Source organism: Oryctolagus cuniculus, chromosome 1 (assembly GCF_051225735.1).
Source record: "Oryctolagus cuniculus isolate XC-2025 breed Fujian yellow rabbit chromosome 1, ASM5122573v1, whole genome shotgun sequence".
NCBI lineage: Eukaryota > Metazoa > Chordata > Mammalia > Lagomorpha > Leporidae > Oryctolagus > Oryctolagus cuniculus.
In genome coordinates, this window is record NC_142867.1 from 197,287 (window position 1) to 210,307 (window position 13,021).

At 69.4% G+C, this 13,021-nt stretch overlaps 1 protein-coding gene across 3 annotated transcripts; it reads right to left on the reverse strand.

Annotated features, from left to right (window-relative positions):
* Window positions 1-330: 330 nt before the first annotated feature.
* On the reverse strand, window positions 331-7,781 carry RNH1 (ribonuclease/angiogenin inhibitor 1). Of its 3 annotated transcripts, none has more exons than XM_051830650.3 (10): window positions 7,693-7,781; window positions 4,264-4,404; window positions 3,136-3,306; window positions 2,560-2,730; window positions 2,246-2,416; window positions 1,994-2,164; window positions 1,735-1,905; window positions 1,447-1,617; window positions 547-717; window positions 331-474 (listed from the first exon to the last, which is right to left on the reverse strand). In XM_051830650.3, exons 2-10 carry the CDS (start codon window positions 4,347-4,349, stop codon window positions 387-389), a joined length of 1,371 nt encoding a protein of 456 aa, XP_051686610.3. In that variant the 5' UTR covers window positions 4,350-4,404; window positions 7,693-7,781; the 3' UTR covers window positions 331-386. The 3 variants fall into 3 exon arrangements, with proteins under 3 accessions (XP_051686610.3, XP_069911053.2, XP_089163740.1); XM_070054952.2 differs by lacking the exon at window positions 7,693-7,781 and adding an exon at window positions 5,348-5,556; XM_089307614.1 differs by lacking the exon at window positions 1,447-1,617.
* Between the last annotated feature and the right edge of the window lie 5,240 nt (window positions 7,782-13,021).

Below are 13,021 nucleotides of genomic sequence, written 5' to 3' on the forward strand. Positions count from 1 at the left end.
GCCATAAGGAGAGACCTCCATCTGCTAGTTCACTGTGCAGACGGCTGAAGCCCGGAGCTCCATCCGGGTCTCCCGCGTGGGTGCGGGGCCCAGGCTCGTGGGGCAGCTCTGCTGCTTTCCCAGGCCGTCACCAGGGGGCTGGGTCGGAGGTGGGGCAGCGCCTCTGTGGGGTGCCCATGCTACAGGGGACGGCTCAGCCCCGGCCTCTGTCACGAGGTGTGAGGGTGACAGGGGAGCTCCACACCCTGTCCTGGCCAAGTGGGGTGGCCCCCGGGAGCCCCGAGCTAGCAGCAGTGTGGCCGGTGCAGCACCCAACACTCCCCACAGACACACAGGGCAGCACAAGGGCTTTAATGGCGTTGGCTACAGCGCGGGGTGGGCGGGGCTCAGCAGATGACGCGCAGGGCCGGCCGGGCCTTCTCCAGGGCCTGTAGCTGCTCCTCCATCTCCTGCGTCCAGTAAATGTCGTACAGTCTGCAGCAGAAGGGGAGGGGCTTGGGTCTGGGGTCTGCTCCTGCCCCACCCCCCCCGCGCCCCGCTGCTCACATGAGGTACTGGAGGGTGCAGGCCGGCTGCCGGGCGCTGTCCAGGAGCTGCAGCAGCCCCGGGTCCCCCATGCAGTTGTTGCTGAGGTCCAGCTTCTGCAGGCTGGGGCTGACCAGCAGGACCGAGGCCAGGCTGCCACAGCCGCCGTCACTCACGTCACAGTCCCCCAGGCTGGTGAGAGCAAGGCAGGGCTCAGGACCCACAGGGGCTGCGACCCGAGACACCTGCATGGGGCAGCCTGGGCCCCCGACGTCCTGGCCCCGGGCACTCAGAGCCTCGGGGAGGTGGGCAGACGGACTCAGGAGCAGCAGCGGCGGCCCAGGAAGGTCCCCGTGGTGCACACCAGGCTCCCAGCGTGCCTCGGTCCTGTCAGCCGGCCTGGGCACAAAGTGGGGCCACGGCCACGGGGGACCTGGAGGGGCTTCTGGCCCCACGCCCGGCCCAGGACAGAGCCGAGGCCAGGGTGTCCGAGGGAGGGAGTGAGGGCATGCTCTGGACGTGTGCAGGATGTGGGGCAGGACCAGAGGCCATTGCTGGGTCCTGTGGGGGGCAAAGTCACAGAAGCACCAGGGACGCAGCAGAGTGAGCCAAGGCCCATATCCCGCAGAAGCACCCGGAACCCTGGGCGCGGGGTCAGAGGTCGCAGGAGCTGCCAGGGCACAGGGCTGAGGACGCCGGCGTCCCCGCGGCAGTGCCCGGGTGCTGTCCTGGCTCCAGCCTCCTGACAACGCTCCCCGGGAGGCTGCCGTGAGGGCTCAGGTTCTTGTGCACCTGCCGCCCACGCGGGGGACCAGAGTCCCGGGCATCGGGGAGTGGGCCGGCAGGTGGGAGCTCGCTCCACCTTTCTCCCCGGCCCTGTCTCCAGATGCGAGGGGAACAGAGGGCCGTGTCCGCACTCACCAGAGCACCTGCAGCACGCAGCCCGGCTGGCGCAGGCCCTGGCACAGCCCCTGCACGCCCGCGTCCCCCAGCTGGTTGCTGCTCAGCTGCAGCTCCAGGAGAGACCGGTTCTGGCCCAGCACGGAGCCGAAGTGGGGGCAGCAGGCGGCCGTCAGGTTGCAAGACTTTACCCTGCGGGAAGGGGGCGCTGCAGGGTGCCGGCCACTCTGGCGGGGGGTGTCCCAGGGCCCCACGCTCCACCCCACCCCCGCCGCGCCGCGCCGTGCGCCCGGGGCCGCTGCTGCTCACCACAGCGACTGCAGGCGGCAGCTGGGCTCCAGCAGGGCCTCGCACAGCAGCCGGGCCCCCTCGTCCCCCAGCGCGTTCCCGGCCACGCTGAGCTCCTTCAGGCTGTCCTTGGCTTTCAGCAGGCCGCTCAGGTCACGGCAGCCCTCGGCGGTGAGGCCGCAGTCCCAGAGCCTGCAGGACGGGACGGACGCTGTCTCCGGGCGCCCCGCGCCCCCGCCGTGCCCGGCCCCGGCCCCCCACCCCGCCGTGCGGGACTCACCACAGGGTCTGCAGCCGCGAGCCCGGCTGCAGCAGGCCGGGGCACAGCGCGGCCAGCCCCGCGTCGCCCAGCGGGTTGTCGCCCAGGTGCAGCTCCTGCAGCGTGGCCGTGCCCGCCACGGCCTCCGCCAGCTCCCTGCAGTTGGCCGTCGTGACGCCACAGCTCTCCAGCCTGGGGAGAGGGTGCGCGTGAGGGCCCGCGCCCCACCCGCGCCCCAAGCCCCGCGCCCGCGTCCCGCGTCCCGCACCGTACTTGAGCACCTCCAGCTGGGAGGCCGAGTCCTTCAGGCCCTGGCACAGCGCGCGGACGCCGGCTTCCCCGAGGTCGTTGTTGCTCAGCGCCAGCTCCTTGAGGCCGGGCTTGGCCCGCAGCACGGAGGCCAGGGCCTCGCAGCTGGCGGCCGACAGCTTGCAGTACTCCAGCCTGGGGGAAGGCCTCGCGCTGGCCGCAGGGCTGCAGCCCCCGGCCCAGCCCGCCCCGCCCCCCGTGCTGACCGCGAGCACCCAGGGCCTCCCCATGCCGGGCTCCGCGCGCAGGGGGCGGCCCAGGAGGGCGGCGGGCGTCACCTCAGCCTCTCCACGCAGCACTGCGCATCCAGCAGTCCCTGGCAGAGCAGCCGCAGGCCCGCGTCCCCCAGGGCGTTGTCGCTGAGCTGCAGCTCCCGCAGGCTGGGCATGGCGCGGAGGGCGCTGGGCAGGACCCCGCAGCCGGCCTCGGTCAGGCAGCAGGTCTGCAGGCTGCAGCGGGCAGGCGGGGCCGTCAGGGCTGCCCCCAGGCTGCGCCCGAGCCGCCCCGGCCCTGCCCCAGGCTGCCCCCAGCCGCCCCGCCCCCGCCCCAGGCTGCCCCCAGCCGCCCCGCCCCCGCCCCAGGCTGCGCCCAGCCGCCCCCGCCCCTGCCCCAGGCTGTGCCCAGCCGCCCAGCCCCTGCCCCAGGCTGCGCCCAGCCGCCCCCTGCCCCAGGCTGTGCCCGAGCCGCCCGGCCCCTGCCCCAGGCTGCCCCCAGCCGCCCAGCCCCTGCCCCAGGCTGTGCCCCAGCCGCCCAGCCCCTGCCCCAGGCTGCCCCCAGCCGCCCAGCCCCTGCCCCAGGCTGTGCCCCAGCCGCCCAGCCCCTGCCCCAGGCTGCGCCCAGCCGCCCTCCAGCACCTGAGCTTCCGCAGCTGGCAGCCGGGGCTCTGCAGGCCCTGCAGCACCAGGCCCACGCCCGCGTCCCCCAGCTCGTTGAGGTCCAGGCTGAGCTCGGTCAGGGCAGGGTTGGCCTGCAGGGCGGTGCTCACATCCCGGCACCGGGGCTCGGTGAGGCCACAGTCCTCAATCCTGCGGGCGGGGCCCGGTCAGCATGCATCCAGGGGCTTGGGGGCCCCTACCCCACAGGCACCCCCAAGGGAACGGACACGGGAGAGGCGGAGCCAGCACCACCAGCCCCCCCTCCAAGGAGGGCGGGAGGTCCTGCGGGGCAAACACCTCGGAGATGACCGGTGGCAGCCTCCCGGGGCAGATGGTGTCCCCAGCTGCCACTGTCCCCTCCTGAGCACCCCTGGGAGAGCCCAGGAAAAGAAGCGGGATGAAGTCGCCCGGGGAGGGAGCAGAGGGCCCCCTGGGGACCCTGGGGGAGCAGCCAAGCTCCAAGTGGCAGCGGGCTGAGCTGTGGGCAGTGGGGCGGCCAGGCCGAGAGGCCTTGTTGGGGCAGGCTCCGGCACCGGGCAGGGCCCACACTGTCCTCCCAACTCTTCCAAGTCTAAGATGGCTTCAGATTTGCCAGAGGAAAACCAGGACAGCAGGCACCAGGGCCGCGAGAGCCACTGCACGGGGACAGGCTGGGTCCCGGGCCCTGACCGCCCCCGGGTCCTCAGCCCTGCCCAAGCCGCCGCGGGATTCTTGTATTTTTAAATGGCTGAAACACCCCTAAGAGTCACAAGTGACCGGCTGCCAGGGCCGGGGCCGCGGTGAGCCACGTGGGCGCCGGCTCCACTTCCGACCCAGCTCCCTGCTGTGGCCTGGGAAGGCAGAGGAAGATGGCCCAGGCCCTTGGGCCCCTGCACCCCTGTGGGAGACCTGGGTGAAGCTCCTGGCTCCTGGCAGCAGCCTGGCCCAGTCCCGGCCGTTGCGGCCATCTGGGGAGTGAACCAGCGGACGAGGCTCTCGCTCTGTCACGCTGCCTCTCAAATAAATCAATCTTTTAAAATACCCAAACCGAACCAAGATAGACGCTGCCACAGCCCAGGGGCCCAGCCCCCGTGCAGAAGCAGCTGGCCCGTGTGTCCACCAGCTGACCTGACCACTGGGCACTGCTGGATCTGGGGCAGGAGCTCCGTCCACCCGGCGTCGGTCAGCTGCTGGAACTGGATGTCGAGGCTCATGGTGGGGGCCGCAGTGTGGTCCAGGCGGGAAGGAGAGTGCGTACCGGCCCAAGAACTGCGGAACAGCAGGAGTCCAGATGCCCCTCCCACCACAGAACCCAGGAGGCTGGGGGCCCAGGCACGGCCTCCCTGCACCCAGGGCAGGGGCACAGCAGGTGTGCACCGGGAAGCCTCTGCCTCGAGGGGAAGGGGGGTCTGGGGCGGGGCCCGTGGTGGAGCCCCTCCCTCCCCACGCTGCCAGCACCACAGTCCCACGAGGCCAGGACCCTGGACGTCACCCCACAGCGACGGGCACTCACGGGCGGCCACCCAGGTCCCAGCGTCCTGACAGCCTCCAGGCTGGGGCCCTCACCCTGGGCCAGCCCAGACCCAGCCCTCGGAGACGCCAGGCCACCAGCCAGGCGGGAGTGAGCGACAGCGAAGCTGAGCCCAGTCCCGGCCTGGAGACAGGCGGGGAGGGGGAGGGGCGCCCCCAAGCCATCCGTGTCCCACGAAAGGTCAAGGCAGACCGCAGCGCAGGAGAGGTTCCTGGTTCCCTGTAACCCTCAGCTTCCCGAAACACTCTCACGCGGTCACGCCCAGGCCGCCCCTGCTGGCCCAGGGCCCCAGGGAGCAGGGGCAGCTGAGACCAGGAGGCTGGGCGGCTGCTGACCGGTCTCAGCCCACCACCAGCAGGGGAAACTGAGGCAAGGGCCGGGCGGACTCGGGCAGCCACACCCGCTGCCCAGAGAGGGCGTGGTCACCCAAACCCAGGGGCGCCTGAGGACCACCCTCTCCCACCAGGTTGCCGTTCCGACCCCTCCCCCAAGCGCCCCCCAGGGAGCACAGGGGCCCTCTGGTAACCTGGTAACGGAGAACTCCCACCCCCGCTCTTCTGTTTCGGCCGCCACCAGCGTCAGGCCGGCGCCTCGGGGAGTCGGGAACCCTAGCAGCCTGGCTGTCCCGGACTGGTCCGCCCGGGGTTCTGAGCCTGCCCAGCCCCCGTCGGCCCCTCCAACCTGGTGGCTCCGGACGCTCCGCCACGTATCCCCCAGAGTGGACCGCGGAGAGAGACGGGCCGGTGCCGCGGTTACTCCTGCGCGGAGCGGACGGGGCGGGCAGAGGGCCCGGACCTGCGCGGGACAGGGGCGGGGCGGGGCGGGGCGCAGGCTCCATCCAGGCCCCCTCCAATCTCAGCTCCAGGCGCAGGCAGCCGGAGACCACCAGCTTCCGGAAGTCTTGGGTCCCCGCTCCCTCTGCTGCCCCCCGCAGGCGGGCGGGTACGGACCCCCCCCCCACCGGGGGCCCAGACTCGCGCTTTGCGGCCGGGCCTGGAACGGTGGCCACACGGAGAGAACCCAGCGCGGGCCTCCTGACGGGTTACAGCCCCGGACACAACCTCATGTCCACCCAGGAACACGGTTAAACCATCACGACTCACCCGCCCCGCGCACTGGGGAAGCCAGCGTGGACCCCTGGCAGCTTGGCCTGCCCCGTCACCTGCCGGCTCTCGCCCTGGGGAGGCCGCAGGTGCTGCTCCAGACTGGCCCAGCCACCAGTGCGGGAGACCGGGACAGAGCTGGCCGGCCCCTCTGGGGAGTGAAGCGCCGGGTGGAAGACCCTGCCTCTGTCACTGTCAGATAAGTCACTCATTTTAAAAGGAGCAGGGAGTGCCACCATGTCCCTCGATTCCACGGCTCACTGCGCAGAGACTGCGCCCTCACTGGTGAAGTTTAAGGGGTCAGAGGGGGCCTGGTGGGGCTCCCAGGCAGGCAGAGGGAAGCTGAGAGCCAGCAGGTGGCCCCAAGTCCAGGGTCACGGACACCACTTGGCAGACCTGGCCTCATCGCTGTGGTGCCAGGGCCAGCAGTGTGGGCCGACCTGGAAGCCTGCAGCTGGGCTGTGGACTGGGGTCAGCTCTTGGGGGTCACAGGGTGAGAAGTTACTCAAGGCGGGGTGGTCGCTCAGCATGCCTGTCGCCCCCGCTGGCAGGGCCAGGGCCCCAAGTCGGAGCCCAGGTGACTGGCAGGCACAGACCACCCCCAAGGGCTCGCGAGGGCAGGCTCTGGGTGTGCCTGGTGCCATGCCAGAGCGGGGCAGGGACAAGGGCCGGGGTGAGGACCAGGGGCTGTGGGTGCACTGATCCCCGACTTCCACCGCCTGCAGCAGTGGCCGGAAGTGCTTCGTGCCCGCCTTCTGGGACAGGCACACCCTGCAGTCAGCCCAGGGAGAGAGACCAGGGCCCGGCGCCACACCGGCACCCATGTGGGCACCGGTTCGAGTCCCGGCTCCTCCACTTCCGAAGCAGTGCCCGGCTAATGAATGGCCTGGGACGGCACTGGAAGAAGGCCCAAGTCCTTGGGCCCCTGCACCCACATGGAGACCTGGAAGAAGCTCCTGGCTTCAGCCTGGCCCACGCCCAGCCAGCCATTGTGACCATTTGGGGAGATTTCCTCCCTCCCCCCCAGCTCTGCCTTTCAAATCAATTAAAGTAGGCGTGACAGGCACCTGTCACCTCCACGCCAGCCCAACGGGCTTGGGGCTTCGGCAGCGTGGCCAGGCGCAGGCTGTGGTGTGGGGCAGGAGGCTGCCCTGGGCGGTCAGCAGGGTCGCCCCAGCCGCCCGCCGCGGGGAGAGGGGAGAAGGCAGGTGCCCCGGGCGCCCCCAGCCCTGCGGACGCCTGCGTTAAGCTCGAGGGCCACAGGACCCCACCCCAGCCGTGTAGCCCCCAGCAGCCGGGTTATGGCACCGCCGTGACCCGCCTTTCGGACCCCCAGGCGCTCCGACATTGCCTGCGGCGCCTACGGTGAGAGCAGCCCCGTACCACGGGGCTTCGGCGGCCGCGTGAGCCCCAAAAACGTCCCGGCCCCGCCAGCGCCCCTGCGGCTCCGAGGCCCAGGGACCCCCGAGGGCGCGCCCGGGCCTCCACGACTCCACGGGGCGGCCTCCTCGGGGCGGCCGCTCGCAGGAACGAGGGCACGAGTTACGCAACTCGGGGCAGCAGGCCGGGTGGGGACAGCCCAGCCCCGAGAAGCGGACTCCCAGTCTGCTGCGCGCCGGACGCGCTCGGCGCGGTGACGTCATCGGGGCGCGCCCAACCTCCGCCGGGCGGTGCCGCCGCCCGGGGATCCCCAGCCCCACCCCGCCCCGGCAAGGCCCGCGGACCCCCGACCCCGCACCGGCCCCCCACCGGCCCCGGCTCGGGAGCGCGCGTCTCGCCCGGGCAGCCCGGGCCGCAGTGCAGCCCGGCGCGCGCCCACATCCGCGGGAGGCCCGTCCTAGGCCGCGCCGCAGCGGACCGGCCCACCCCGGCCGGACGGCCGTCCGCCTGGCCGCGGGCGCACGCGGCGCGCGAGAGCCTGACCTGGAGACGACCGCGGGCTGTCGCTGCGCGGGACACCGACGGCGGGACGGTCGGCTTCGGCGAGGGCTCCAGCTGCGCGGGGCCGGCCTGGCCGGGCGGGGCCGGCTCGAGGGGCGGGGCCGGGCCGGGCGCGTGGTGCGCGGGGCCGGGTCGCGGGCACCGTGCCTCCGACGGAGACAGGAGGCGAGGGGCTAGGGTCGCTTGGGCAGCGCCCTGAGCACCGGCTTCTGCTGGAGCGGAGGCAGGGGGGTGACCTGGCTGCGACGCGGTTACAGAGACCCCGACCAGCCGGCGGAGCTGCTGCGGGGCCCTGGGTCTGGGTCCGCTTCCCCGTGGCCAGGAGTGCGGATGCGGGGTGAGGGTCCCTGGAGACGGACGCGCCGCCCAGAGGTGCCTCTATCCCTGTGCACGCTCCGGGTCGCTCAGAGGTGCTCTGGCTAGCTTTGATTGGCGGGTGACCCGGCCGGGTGGGGTCCCTCGGCCTGGGGTTCCTGTAAGTGGTGGCTGCTGTCCGCCCTGACCTGCACTTTCCTAATGGACCCCTCAGGACCAAACTGACCAACAGGGTTTCCTGCGGGCAGCGGTCACTCCCTCACTCAGCGACAGCCGGAGGCTGGGTCCTTCCTGTCCCTGCCGGGCTCTGTCTCTGTCCCCCGTTTCTTGGCCTTGAGGCAGCAGGGCCCACGCTCGGCTTCCTGCTGTTCAAGGGGCGTCGTGTGGTGCCTTCAGGACGCACGAAGGGGCAGTGGCTGGGGTGGCTGTGGGGGTGCAGCTGCCTCACTGCCCAGAGCAGTGCAAGCTGGGGAACCGGAAGCCCCCAGACAGCTTTCGGTCATGGACAGGCCGCGCGCCGGGTCACTCTCCCGGTCACAGATGGGTAACCGGCTGCTGTGTGAACCCCAGGAAGGCCAGGGCACACCCGCCTCCGTCTCCCAGGGGAAGCCAGGCCCCGGCAGCCCCCTTCCCTTGCTCCGGGGGGCGAGGCCGTGACCTTGTGAGCCCCTCTGGGGGCTCTGGCCCCTGGTGCTCAGCCACAGTTTCTGAAGCTTCCTGGGCAGTCCCCACTGCACCCCCAGCCCGCGACAAAGCTGCTTCCAGCCAGGAAGGCTCTGGGTCTGGGGTCTCCACGTGGGTCACCCCCGCCTGCCCAGGCGCACCTGCTCAGTGACCTGCACTCGGCCACGCACAGGTCCAGGGGCAGGGGCAGGAATCAAAAGCGATGCTGTGACATTTCAGCTAGCAAACAGCACGGCACAGTGTCTCCCACAGAGCTTGCACTGAGGGGCTGCTGCCAGGAGGGGGCGGGCACACAGTGCCCGGATCCCCCAGGTCTTGAGTTCCAATCCCTGCCCCTGGGATGCGGTGGGGCCGGCGCTGGGCACGGGAACACCAGCTGTCCTGTGGTGTCCTCACCAGAAGGTGCAATCCTCTTAGGCAGAGAGAGATTGAAAGTCTTCCATCCACTGGTTCACTCCCTAGATGGCCCAACAGCAGGGCTGGGCCAGGCTGCAGCCAGGAGCCTCCTCCAGGTCTCCCGCGTGGGTGCGGGGGCCCAGGGACTTGGGCCGTCTTCACTGCTTCCCAGGAGCGCGAGCAGGTTGCTGGATGGGAAGAGGAGCAGGGGGACCCCAGCACCACAGGTAGAGGGTTAAGCTACTACGCCGCCAGCACCAGCACCAAGAGCTGAATCTTAAAGAGAATTAGGATTGTTTTTAGACACGTACTTATCGTACTTATTTTAAAATATTTGGGTGATCATTATATGATGAAATCTGGTTTAGGGGCCGGTGCTATGGCGTAGCTGGTAAAGCCGCCACCTGCAGTGCCAGCATCCCGTATGGGCTCTGGTTCCAGTCCCGGCTGCCCCACTTCTGATCCAGCCCCCTGCTAGTGGCTGGGAAAGCAGCGGAGACGATCCAGGTGCTCGGGCCCTGCACCCACGTGCAGCTTCTTCCAAAGCTCCTGGTTCTTGGCTTTGACCTGCCATTGTGGCCATTCGGGACTGAACCAAAGGATGGAAGTCTGTCCTCTCTCCACTACTGTGCCTTTCAAATAAATAAATCTGTTCTAAAAAACTCTCCTTTTAATTCTTATTTGAGACAGAGAGCTCCCATTCACTGGTTCTCTCCCCAGACGGCCGCAGTGGCCAGGGCTGGGCCAGGCTGAAGCCAGGTGCCTGGAGCTCTGTCCGGGTCTCCCGCGTGGGACAGAAGTACCGGAGCCGTCACTGCCCCCTCCCGGGGTGTGCACTTACCAGAGCTGGAGCCGGGGCAGAGCCGAGCCCGGACCCCCCAGGGGTCCCACCACACGTGCCCATGAGAAATCCTTGCGGGCTAGCGTAGTGGGTGCAGGCCACGCCCCCGGGCTCCCAGTCCACTGGGAGCAAATGACATCGCCGGCAGAGAGGAAAGCCACCGTGACCTCGGGATCTCAGAGACTTGGGGGTCACACTTAGCAGCCATCATAAACTGCAGGATTTATGTGATATCTGAATCTCAACCTCTCGGGGGGGGGGGGGAAGAGCAGCAGGTGTCGGGCCGAGAAGGGGCAGGGCCACTCCCTGGCGGGTCAGCAGAGGACCAGGACCCGAGGCCTCCCACCCTCACTCAGGATCACTGCACTCCAGCCCCCAGTGAAGCCAGCGCCAGTCCCCAGCTCCCTGGGGACGACCCCAGGACTGCGGTCTCATCCCCAGGGTTTTTTCTGGAACCCCAAGGTCCTGGGCAAGTGAGCACCAGGAGTGTGGCCAGGGCCCACCGTGCTGTCACCATGACCAGTGGAGCAGAGCCCCAGGGCCGGGCGCGGGACCCCGGAGTCAAGGACAGCAGCCGGCTCCCCGCTCCACGTCACAAACACCGACTTGGTTCCGGACAGCGGCAGGGGTCGGCTCTGTCCCTGGTTTCAGACACTTTGGTAGTTTCGGTGAACACAGACAAGAGAACAAAGTGCGTGCCGCCCAGATGAGGAGAAACCTCTCCACCCTGAGCAGTATCTCACCTCACACCTGGAAGACTGGCAAGCAGCCACCCGCCAGAACCGGCTGGATCTGGCCAGCAGCCACCTGTGAGAACCAGCTGTAGACAGTGAGGTGAGCAGTGTGGTGCGTGCGCCGTGCGGCGCCCCCGCCCCAGCCCTGCGGTGCTCCCGGTGTCCTAGCTGAGCCGAGCCACCTCCTACCCACATTGCTGACTCCTGGCAGGGCCGTGCGGCCTCAGCCGTTCAGTGAGCTGCTGTGTGACCCGAGCTTGCTTGCTTTGGTCTCCTGGCTCCTTCCGCCTTTGGCGAGTGGTAAACATGGTGTGGGCCAGCGCTGCAGCACAGCGGGTCAGGCCGTGGCCTGCAGTGCCAGTGTCCCATGCAGGCGCTGGTTTGAGTCCCGGCTGCTCCACTTCCGATCCAGCTCTCTGCTGTGGCCTGGGAAAGCAGTGGAGGACAGCCCAAGTCCTTGGGCCCCTGCACCTGCACGGGAGACCGGGATGGAGCTCCTGGCTTCGGCCTTGCCCAGCCTTGGCCAATGCACCATTTGGGGAGTGAACCTGCAAATATTAGATTTCTAACTCTGCCTTTCAAGTAGATTTAAAAAACTAAATAAATAAAAGACGTGCAGGCCAGCACCGAGGCCTTCCCTCTGCCTGTGAAACCCCACTTGGCCCCGAGACCTCAGCTGGCCCCTGGAACAGGTCCGGGGTGTAGCCCAGGTGGGCACAGGCCCAGGGTGCCTGGGGTGGGAGGGGCTGTGGTCAGGGACAGGTGTGGCTGCCCCAGGTAAGGAGCAGGAGCCCGAGCTGGGGGAGGCCTGGTCCTGGTCTGTGCGGCAGGTGGCAGGTGAGGGGTCTGGGTCTGACCGTCAGCAGTCCCCTGGCCGACTCATGGGCACCGTGGGCGTGGCGTCTCCCACCCTCCCACCTGGCCCCAGCTGTCTTGGGTGAATCCTAACCTGGCTCCTCTGCTCAGCCCTACCCCACCCGACAGGAAGAAGCCCCTAGGGGGATGGGGATCTAGGGGGGACCCGAGGGAAGGGGGCCCAGGGAGACGAGGGCAGCAGGGACGCAGCCCGGAGCACTCTCCTGCCACAGGACTGGGACAACAACCCCTAACAAAACAGTGCAGGTGGTGAGAGGTGCTAACCTGGGCTGGGGGCCTGCAGTGTGCTGAACTGGGACGGGGCCTGGAGCCTTGCACCTGCAGATCCCCGGAGGGCGGGACCTGGAGGGAGGGGCGGGGCCGTGGGCCTGCAAGGCTGGGTGGCAATGCGATGGGACCACTTTGAGACGTCCTCCCAGGAGACTACACATCGGCTGCTCAGAAACTGAAAAACCCAAACAGGACGGAAACCAGCACCTGGCACACGGCGCTTCCCGGCGTGGAAACAGCACAGGAACAACAGGACAGGGGCTGAACCAGCACCAGACCCCACCCCTCCCCAGGGGCCCGTGCTCCTCACACCCCCAGACAGGCCAGGCCCTGTGCCCACACTCAGCAGCGTGAGAGAATCCGGCATGTGACGAGGACCACGGCGGTGAGAACACCCGGCCTCTGCCCAGGCGCAGGCAAGGGGGGCGGGCAGGCGTCCACTCTGAGCATCCGGCCCCCGTCTGGGAACCAGGAAGCCAGAGCTCTGGGGTGTTTGCTAGCGGCCACAGGCAAGCCTGGGCCCGCACCGCACCACACCGCACCGCACCGCACCGCACCGCGGCAGCCTGCAGAGCCTAGGGAGCGGGCCGGGCAGGGCAGAGGCCAGCCAGGCCGCCGCAACCCACGCCAGAGTGCCCGGTGCAGTCAGGGCACAGGGGAGGCGGCTCCGGCAGCTGGGGCCCTGCCATGTAGGGGCCAGTCCCAGCTCAGCGGGGGCCACAGTCCCCCTCCCTTCACTGACCCTTCCATGCAGAGAAAGCAGTCCAGGGGCTGTCCACAGCAGGGTCTGGTCCACCCATCCCCTATGCCCAGCAGCCTGCAGGCCACTGCGGACCTGTGTGCAGCTGCCAGCCCCCCCCCCCCCCCCCGCCCAACCAGACGCTATGGCCTGGTGCTGCCCCAAGTCTGGCACTGCCTCCCACCATTCCGGGGTGGGGCTCACCTGTCCCCTCCCCCTTCAGGACACAAGCAAGCATCTCTCCAGGGGTCCACGGACCCAGGCCTGATGACCAGGGGCACCCTGAGCCCCACAGGTCCTGTGACAGGCCTCCCGGGGGCACCCCGAGCCCCACAGGACGGAGGATCCCCCAGGACGTACAGGAGGGCCTGTGCGCAGCACAGCAATCGTCCCACAGCAGCGGCTGGGGCTCATGGCTGGAGCCCATCCTGGGAGAGCCCAGGGCTGCCCTCTCCC